The sequence below is a fragment of the Acipenser ruthenus genome, chromosome 25, assembly GCF_902713425.1.
Source record: "Acipenser ruthenus chromosome 25, fAciRut3.2 maternal haplotype, whole genome shotgun sequence".
NCBI lineage: Eukaryota > Metazoa > Chordata > Actinopteri > Acipenseriformes > Acipenseridae > Acipenser > Acipenser ruthenus.
The window spans coordinates 23,869,355-23,880,380 of NC_081213.1; the positions used below are offsets into that span (position 1 = coordinate 23,869,355).

The following is an 11,026-nucleotide window of genomic DNA, read 5'->3' on the forward strand; positions in this document are numbered from 1 at the left end:
CCCGATTTCCTAGCAAATGTCCCGCGTCCCGATGCATAGGAAGAAAGTCCCGATATTTACCCATAGAAAAAAATTCATTTATTCTGCACAGCAGAGTTAGTGAAAACCACATGCTGTGCGCATTGTGCGGCTGACACATCTGCTGATCACTAACTTACCGGTATACAAAGGTAAGAACGCTTCATTGTGTCATGGTGTCAGGCAGGTCGTGTGGTGTTGAGTTGAGGGGATACGTCTATTATATGATAGAGTGTTTTTTGTGTATGACCCCTCCCATGTGTATGATGCGTATAAACCCCCCCCCCCCCCGGGGACAAGCGTCCCGCTGAACAGTTTCCAAATGTTGGAAAGTATACTCAAACAGGTAACACAAGAATAAGGATCCATGATGTGGTACAGAACAGAATAGCTGGACCACTTGTTGTTATGTTTTATTTTATTTTTTTATTGCTCTTCCTGAAGTGATTTAGAGGACAGATCTCAAACCCCAGTGCACTAGAGTGACCATTTTGCTGTTATTATGTACTTATATGATGTTTTGTAATGCTACAGTTAAATGTTTTATTACACCGTATTGCATTGTATTACACCGTTGTCTGTTATAAATGCATAAATAATCTAATTGCCTGCTATTGGTTTTAACATAAGCTTAGTAATTTGAATTGCCGAGTGCATTGCCAGGAGATTCTAGGGTCAATTTATAAAACACATGCAGATCGGAATTGTCTGAATGATCTGTTATACTGTTATTAGTAGTGACAAGATAACATCTTTAAGTCTCTTTGTAATTGTATTTATTTGTATTGTATTTATTTATTTATGTTTAATGTACATTCTTTAGGTATTAACTGAATCACAACAAAGCAGTATTAGTCCAGCATTAACCAATTTCTTTTGACGTTTAACACATACAAACACGTTCCACTTTAAAAACTAAACTGACATTGAGATTATATCTGATTTGAAGGCATTCAATCCTGCAGCCATGTACTGAACTAATGCACTATATATATATATATATATATATATATATATATATATATATATATAGTAATTAACTTCCTGTTTAACAGTGTACTGCAGTTTTCATGGGTTAGTTTGAGGTGACAGCATGTCAAAATGAATTGAGAGGGTGAAGGACAGGCAAAGATGTAGAAAAGAGTGGCTTCTTTATTTTTACTGTCACAGGCACATTGTTAGCATGACTTTGTCACCTGCCTCCTGTTACAGTAGCATTGATGCTGCCAACTCTAAGTGTCCTGCTGTAGGGTGATTAATGATGACAGGAGGCTGGCAGCACAGGCACGCTAAACACCTGGCTGCAGATGTAGCCTGCAATGGAATAGCCTGTTAAAAAAACAAGCCATGCTCCTGACAGTAGACATCTTTCACCTTTTTAATGATTTGCTTTTATCACAAACACAGCTGCATGAAGACGCGTGTGGTGCAGACACTGCTCTTGTTTGCATCCAGCACTAGTATTCTTAATACCATTACAATGCAAGGTACTACATTATTGTCTTGATTCTCAAAGCCCTTTATTCAAAATGTTCATTGGCACTATTTGATATAAAAAGCTTTGCGAATTTGGCCTTTTGTCTCGTACAGCCAAATTGTAAGAGGTGAGGTGTGAAGTGATGTGTCTGTTGCTATATATGGTATTGTGACTTGTACATTATATGGTACCATTCAGAAAACAATAATTGATTGTGTCTATTTAGCTTTCCTTAAGCTAAAACAGATATAGTTGACTGTAACACTACCTGTACTGCGGCTACAGTTAGACACCAAAATGGGTCATACAGCACTGATTTAGTATTACACTTAACTTTATTCTGTTCATGTGTCTGTGTAAGAAATATCTGACCTTTAGTCCAAGTCACACAATACAAGCAAGTACTAATCAATGTCAGGATGACCAGCTAACAACATGTCAAAGAACATATCCTCCAGCTCAACAACATGTCGAATAACATATCCTCCAGAACAAAATGTGATATTCTCCCAACCCCCAAACGAAGTGGTGATAACGATTCAACAGAAAATGTAACAGCTTTTGTAAAATAGCATAAAGTTGTTCTGTCAGGCTCATTGGCATTCCAACACAAGAGGCCTTCGCCAGAAAATGAATGCTATTGAAGATAGAACATTGCAGGTATTTCTTCAGTTTTGAATAATTCAGGCTGACAGTATTTCGTTTGGTGGGAACAGAAACTTGAAGTGTAAGACTGGGGTTTATTTTATCTCAAAGCCTGGGGTCCTTTCTATCAGTAATGCTGTGCTTTGGGAGAGAGGTATGATATAAGTACCCATTTCTATTCATCCAAAAAAAAAAAAGAACTAGTATGTGATAAACAAAGATGTATTGGCTACTGGTGCTATAAAAAGTGTGTTTGCTTAGCAACACACTGTAATCCATGGAGAGCCTAGGCTTGTCATTTTCACTCATGACTAAAAGCTTTGTGATTTAGGCTTTATTATCCAGTTGATACATTTTTCTTTTCTAACCCTTTAAAGGATAGGTTGTTAATAATCTCTTAGTAGATTGTTAATAATCCATCTTTCATTGTCCCATTACTTTCCACAACCAACCAAGAAGAGTTCCTATTACAAACCTACACTATGGCAAGCCCATTCACAACAATGAACTAACAGTCTTATTATGTAAAGTTGTGTTTGCATTGTTTGTAGTAGTGTAATAAAACTGGGACAAAGATGGCATTTGGTTGTATGGTACATGGTTTAATAGGCCCATATTTTGCCTCTGGCTAAAAGGGTGTAGCTACGTTAAACACCTTGACAATATTAGGTTTTACAGTATGAGGGAAGATGTCAGACAATATCATATGACACATAAAGTAATGCTTTGATGATGCTTTGAGGAAAAAGTAGTTTCTTGTATTCAAGTCTTATCTGTAAGATGACACCAAGGGCAGGATTTTCAAAAGGTCATAAATGATAACTCCAGTGTTAATCAACAAATCGGTATGAAGCATTTTCAAGCGGTCGGTATGCCTATTTCATTATCAAATAATCGTGCTAATGTGATTTCTGAAATTATGTTGATTTACAAAAATAATGTTAATATCTTAATGAGCAGTGCTTCTTGGGACTATTTCTTTTGTTTGCGTCGGAATTTAAAAGGACATCCGTGTTAATTGTCATAATTTATCAGGAGTTAGTTTGCACTTGGAAAAGGACTGTTTTAATTAACGAAAGAGTATATAACTCACCTTGAAACAGAAGTGTAACAGACCGTGGCTGTGACACCGATAATAGAGAGACCACAGCTAGACCATGGTTATTGTCTTTTAGAGACTACCTAGATAATTCAATATTTGTAGTTATGAAAATATTTAAGCCTTTTCTATACTTGTGGTTATGTATGAGATTTATTCACTTGTTTTAACCATTTTCAGCCTTATGGAACATTTGTTGTATTGCTAAAATTATATATAGTTATTTGCTCTTAGTGTAATGTTACAGGAATTATCAATGCAACTGTAGCCTGAGAATCTGAACTCTGGATACGGACATTATATGATAACTGACCTCTACTGTAGATTTTATTTGAATTATACAAATAAAAACCCAAGAGTATATAATGAAATCTTGGTATGGAAAATGGCATGCTAGATATTTCAATAAAGTTTCCTTATAGGCAACAGATCATTGACATGGATTTTGCCTAAATGTATGTGTAATGTTGTCAGACTCCCCCCACACTGTATGTGCAGTGTACACTTTCACCTTCACATGTCGGTATGCATGTAAAATGTTCTTATAATACTGTAAGTGTTCACTGGCTACTTCTAATAATGTTGAGTTTATTTATCACGGAGGCGAACAAAGAGTAGCCTATAAGAGAAAATGCATTCAACATGATTAGAGAAAGTCACCAAACAATTATAAACAAATTGTGTATTGGGTTAGGGAGTTCTCTCGTAATTTTAAAAGTGTAATAAATATATAATGCAGTGTTACATATATTATTTAATCATTTAGCAGACGCTTTTATCCAAAGCGACTTACAGAGACGAGGGGGTGAACTATGCTGCTGCAGAGTCACTTCCAATAGGACCTTGTTTGTTTTACGTCTCATCCGAAGAACGGAGCACAAGGAGGTTAAGTGACTTGCTCAGTGTCACACACAGTGAGTCAGTGGCTGAGCTGGGATTGAACTGGGTACCTTCTGGTAACAAGCCCCTTTCTATAACCACTGGACTACCAAGCCTCCTCCTACATGGTATGCATGTATAATAACGAAAAACTACAAACACAAATGGCACTTGAAACGTATTTATTTATAGCCTACAATCGTACATACTAAAATACTAAAAGTAGATGTCAACATCAGAAAGTAAATTTCAACCAAGTCTACCTAGATGGCTTACTCCCCGCCCCAACCAAAAAAAAAGATGTAAAATGCACATTAAAAGAGTTGTATACAGTAAGCTGTGTCAAAATATCCCCCAGAATGAGGGTACATGACTAGTGTTTTTTTTTTTTTTTTTTAATCCGTAGCGTCCTATTTTTACCCGCACGCCAGATAATCGTAAACCCGCATTTTATATATGAAGTGTTCTAAATAAATGTACATTCTGGATGACAATGTACAAGAGACAAGAGCCGTCTTCCTATACGCTACTAGTTTCCATAACAGCAAATTATGCTTCCATTCTTTTTTTCTGGATCGTTTAACATGCATTTTGATTAATAAGTTCCCTTAGCTAGTCGTTGAGACAGGAAGTGATGTACGTGACCTGCGACAATTAAGCTTTTTAACAAGAAATGCGTTCATTAACTACCTTATCTATTATTAATGGATTGATTTTATTAACAGATTTCATTTGAAAATCCCTTGCTACTAAAGCTGTCATTACTATACCGCGAGTTCGATACAATAACACTGTTTTTTGACCCCCCCCCAAGTGTGTTATAAATTTGCATATCTATATGTTTGGTAGACCGATAATAATTTATTGGGTTTTACAGAAAAAAAGACACCAGGGTCAAAAAGCAGTAATTTCCCTTGGGAGAAGAAAATGCATAATGGGCAAAATCATGTCTTTGATAATGCATTGAGGCCTCAGGAACTGTGATTAATACTATTAGAGATGAAACATAATACATCATCTTCGTTAGTCAAATGACTTGGTTTTGGTGGTGCTCCTGCACAAAGCCCTCTGTATATTAAAGGAAAGAAGTATAACCGTATTTGCATTTGCTTTGCATCCACGGCCACTGCCAAATTAATATTAAAACCGTATCAAAATTTGAATCTTTGTCTGCTTCAATTTCCTTCTTTGTCAGCTACAATTCATTAACATACTAAGAGTAACTATTTTACAATCTCGATAATGGAAAATAATGCCACAGGAAGAACATGTCACAATGGATGTTTTTCCTCCATGATTGCTGATGCATTGTAATGCTCCTGCATAAATTGTTAGAAGTGGGAAATTGCTCTTTCTATATGCACTTAATGTCAGCTTTCTTGCAGATCACCAGTTAAGTAAGATATAAGATATCATTTCTTAATGATAAGCAAAGGGGTTTCTTGGTTCCTCGGCATGATTCTCCTTGTAACAGTTTGGCAATACCTTCATCGTCTCCCTCTTCTTGCTCCCCTGGTGTGTTTCATGATATTTAAGATATATTTGTCATATTACTGTTTTAGTAAGTGTATTTAGTTTCCCCTATAACTCATGCATTATATATTCTAATTATTTATACAACAAAAATGCCATTTGGTCTGTGAATAGAAATTGAATTTAGCCAAACAAGTTCTTCACAACAATATTAAGCTACAGCGAGAAAAAGTTAAGTATAATTTTTATACGGATTGGAATGTCATTATATACACTAGCATCACCGGCAGGACACGAACCCTTTGTTATTAAACTAAATAAACATGTATTTGTATCTTTAAAGTCTATTATTTACTTACTTTTTTCTGGCAACAAAATTAAAATAGTGATTTTTGTAATTTTGTTTGTAGTCTCTGCTCAAGAAGAATTTACAGCATGTTCAATGTTCACTGCCTTCAGTATTTACTCTTGCCCATTATCGACTGGTTTATTCAGATATTTTTCTTCTTAGCCCTCCAGTAGCTTTGACAGGTCACATCTCTACTGGTTTTGCTGTAATACATGAGAATACACAAGAATCCCAGTGCTGCCATAGTGTTTTTTTTTGTTTTTTTTAAATTTGCCTGTGCTTCTGCAGTTTACATAAAAATCAATAGTGGGTAGACCTCCCGTTAGTACTTAATATGACCTCAGCTCAATCAGGACAAGTCATATGTGACTGGACATATAATCTATCCAGAACATCTGGCTTGACCAATGTCTCTATTTAATATATGGTGGGACCATGCATTTTAAATCTAAAATGTACTACAGTTTATCAGCTGCAGACTTTTATGATAATAAATACATTTTACATAATATAGAGCCAGCCTATATCAAAAACAGGAAACAGTTACATTGCTGGTAATTCACCTTAGAGATGCCCAAACAAAACACAAAAAAAGAATACTAAGAGAGGTGAGCCCCTAAAAAGATGAACGAAGAAGATCTGGTTTTCTTGTTCCAGTACACTCCCTCAAAAATGGCCAATATTTCAACAGCAACATTGATTTACTCTTATGCTTGCGGCAGACAAGGATTACGCAAAACTAATAAGACAGCAGAAAAACTACAACACTTTAGTTTGCACTCCAGGTCTTTATTGATTTCACGGACAATACACTGTCAAACAAGGAAAAAGTAAAAGAAACAATGCCATGCTCCACCTCAAATGTTAAAAACCATGGCCTTTTATTCATGAGGACACCCTTCTAAATCAAAATGGTTTTTCAATGAATGTTATGCAACTCTTTTCCTAAGATTACTGTTATATGTACTAATGCTAACACAGGGAGTTCAGCAAATAATCCCCCAAAAAAGACACACACTGCAAAATGTAAACAAGTAAAATAAAATAAATGTGTGTGAACAAATTGGTTTTAGAATTAGCACAATCATCTCTGTTTCAATGGAGTTACTGTGTCAGATGGGGACTGTATCATTTATTTGCTATTATTTGTGTTATTTTTCCCCTACTCACTGTGAAATTGCATGCACATACAAAATGCTTTTACTGATCATGGTGGGAATTAATTAGTACAGCTTATGCCAGGCTTGATGACAAATGACAATGTAAAATACTACACTCTGTTACGTTGTGTATCTTTATACAGCTCCAAAAGAATGATAAAGAAGCGGAGGACATTCCTGCCAAGTGGAGATCAGAAGAGGAAATGGCAGCGGAAGCGGATGATCTGAGGAAATATTTTAACTAGATTTCACCTGAGTAGGTTGAAGCTGAAAGCATTATACAGTGAACTGCTGTATACAAATCGTACTACACCATGCATGATTCAAATCACACTGTAATTCAACAATTTTCTTTGCTGGCTATTAAATGTCTAAGACATCTGAATTTGACTCCTCGAACCAGTCACAAACTACTGAATATATGCATTAGTGTCATAATATTGCATAATATTTCCTCATAATGTGTCCAATTTATTTCAAGAAATTTTCCTTATGAAAAATCCCGGTGTTCAAATTACCACACCCTATACTTAGAATAGAAAAGAATGACAGCCCACCAAATTGTTGCATTTAAATAATGTGTTGTTTTTTTTGTTGTTTGTGTGTGTGTGTTTTGTTTGTTCCTCAATGTCTGTTTTTATCAACAATTGGAATTGTCTAGAAACAGTTTATTTTATTTTTTTCTGTAAAATACATTCTAAAATATACAGAATATTCTGAAACACATTAAATATTTTTCCCACCTAAATATTTCAGATTGTGATAAAAAAATGATATAGTCAAGCTATATGTCTTCTTTATACGAGTAACATCAACCCTTCAAAGTAATAAATCACATTGATAAATTACAATAAAAATAAAATAATGATAAATTACTGGATGGTTGGACCTTTATGTGTTAATAGATATGGAAATCATGTTGTGGCTCTGCACTTCCATAAATCATATCTATCAAAAATATGTTTTTTTCTTCAAGATGAAATCTGTATTTTTAATCATGTCAAGACATCCTCCCAGTTTTGAGAATATTGTGTTTTGAGAACTGTTAAGTATTGCAATGTAGACACTAATGCACCCTTCCTGTTGTGTATTTATTTGCTACGAGGAAATTCAGGAATCTGAATTGGTGTGATCCAGTTATGCAAGAGCAGAAAACTTCAGCCAAGCTTCCTTTTCATTGTATGTGACAAATATAAAGCTGTTGGGTGTAACATTTATTATACTTTAGGTTCCATCAGAATTGAGTTTCTATCAGTGTGACTGACAGTTTATATTTAAAGCCATACAGTTGTTTGTTCACTGTGTTTTGTAGCTGTCTGAAGTGATTGATGGAGACAGGTTGTTGTAAACTTTGGCTTAACATTGGTTAAAACAATATTCTAAAACACTAATAATGCTGTGTTTCCAGAACTTACTCACATACGATTTTAATAGGTAGCAAGGGACTTGTTACTGTTCATGTGCACATCACAACTAATCCTTCCTCTGAATTAATCCGTTTCAAATATTTTGAAAAGCACACATCATTTCAGGTAACGTTAGCTGCATAAACATTTGGTCCATATCCTTGGTTTTTGGCTTTTGCACTTATGCGCGGTTCTGTTTAGTTTTTGTTTTAATCTCCACTGCATTTAGCAAATAAAATATATCAACATACAGTACATGTTGTATAAATCTAATCCAGACATATCTTCCAGTGCTTCATACATGAATTATACATGAATTACTGGTCATAACTCATAAGCAACAAAACTGTGAGAGCACAGGAAAAAAACAGGTATGTATTAATGGACATTAAGAGGATTAAAATTGTGGTTTAGGAACTTGTCACAATTCTTGGAAAAAGTGGTTATAAATATATGTGCTTCTCGGCCATGCAAATTGGATGAACCTAATCAAGGTAGCATTATAGCATGTGGCTCATAAAATACAGCAGCTGCTAAGGGAATATTGCAAGGCTCATTAAATCAAATGTATTGTGGTAAAGGAGATAACAAGGGTGGTAGAGATTAGAAAGAGGCGTTGTAACAGGTTTCACTCTCTGTGATTTGTGTTCTTAGCAGCAATGCATTTGTTAGAAAATAGCTGAAAGGGATTTCAGAGACCCAGTTGGAATGTAATAGAAGTTCATGGATGCTGAATAACCACAGGTGCAGTGGTGCTTGTAGAATCAACAGTACAATGCTTGTTATCCAGCCCTCTGAAGTTTATCAGCTATGCAGGTGCTTCTTCCAGGAATGGTTTATTAGGATGTTTAGTTATCTGCTTGGCAAGGTAGACAGTAAAATGCATTGGGAAATGTCTGCATTGTAATATTTAAACTGCAGGATGTCTGATTTATTTTTTTTTGCTAGTATTTCATAATCTTCGAAGCAGGTTGATAGTTAGAGGATAAACAATGAAGGATTAATATTTCAATGGGTTTTGTGGTAAAATGTCATCTCTGGGTTTCAAGACTTCACTATTCACTAAATCATGATGTTTAACCAAGTACACCCTCCTGCCGCTCTGTATAAACTGTGTTTACTGTATAATACAAGATTATATCAAAAGTAGGCAGCAGAGATGCAGCATGAGGTGTCTTGGTAAATCAATGCACTAGTCTTTTACCTCCGAGGGCCTTTAAAGACTTCTAGTTCACACTTTGTGATTTCATTTATTACGTTTCTTTTAATATTTCTAAATGTAGCGCTGTTGAATATTTAATAGTATTGAATAATAGGTCAGAACTAGTAACATTGTTTGTGTCAACGTATTAGTCATTGGACAATCGTTTACATTGCAGTCCATCTCCCTATTCAGTATAATAACCTGTTTGAGAGTCTTAGGAATGGCATTGGTGGTGGATTGGTTCATTAATCTTTATTGAGGTGCATTTCCAGAGCTTTTGCAAGGAAGCTCACGTAAAACCTATCTGCACCGTGCCGCCTTGTATTCTTGTAGCCTATGCCATTGTTCCTCAATGTGAATACAGTTTACTGTATAATAAACACAGTATTCTTGCCAACACCAGCCAATTTGCAGCATCTCAGGATAAAAGTGATGACAGCTTTGCCCTGTGCAGTGAAAGAGCAAAGCTGTTTAATATCTTATCAAACTGCCAGGTACAGCGTGTTTGATCCAGAGATGATGATGTCGATGACATGGCGTGGTTTTAAAAACAACACTGTCAAATATCGCCATGGTAACATTTTCTTTTAGAATCCACTGACAACAATAAAAAAAAGCATTTTCAAATGTTTTTAATGTATTTGTATGGATACTGATGAAAAGTGAGCTTACGAAATGCATTAAAATACATTTTACTGATAACAATTACATATATGTAATAAATACAATGATTAAAATAATATTACAATATTCAATATTTCATTCTGTACAAACATTATTCAAATAAATTAATCTATACATCACTGAATTGAATTTCAGTAGGGAACTAAACTAAACAAAGTACCAAAGTAAATGTGATCATTTACAATCACTATAAAACAAGAACATTTCACGAGCAAGAAATGTTTGCTATTTTCACGTTTATTAAAAATCTGCAAAGTTAATGTGCCGTGAAATATATTATTCATGCATGTGCCGTACATTAAAAGAAAAAGAAGCGCAAACATTTATTGCAGCAAAAATGGACCTTGAAGGCCATTAGCGAAATTAAGTTGCCTCAAAAGAAATCCTGTTTTACTGGATTAAGGATACTATTAATTGTTTTCAATTTTGCACCATTTCAGAAATCCTTTTAGAGTTACAATTGTTCGCTGCAGATACTGACCGTTGAAAAATGATGTTGACTGCGTAGTAGCTAAAACCTATGATACTTGTATCATGAAGTCCAAGGATGAAAACTATAAAATATGGCTTTACAGAGATAAAGGCTTACATTTAGACATGTACTATTAAGCTTACCGGTATGTACAATACCT

General features: G+C 35.0%; 1 protein-coding gene across 5 annotated transcripts in view; it reads left to right on the forward strand.

The window, feature by feature from the left end:
• LOC117413947 (bis(5'-adenosyl)-triphosphatase-like) overlaps positions 1 to 10,654 on the forward strand; it is a 225,890-nt gene extending 215,236 nt beyond the window's left edge. For all 5 annotated transcript variants that reach the window (XM_058999716.1, XM_058999719.1, XM_058999717.1 and 2 more), the window contains one exon: positions 7,244 to 10,654. In XM_058999716.1, coding sequence (XP_058855699.1) covers positions 7,244 to 7,345 — 102 coding nt within the window. In that variant the 3' untranslated portion in view covers positions 7,346 to 10,654. The remainder of the gene's footprint in view (positions 1 to 7,243) is intronic.
• The last annotated feature ends 372 nt before the right edge of the window (positions 10,655 to 11,026 follow it).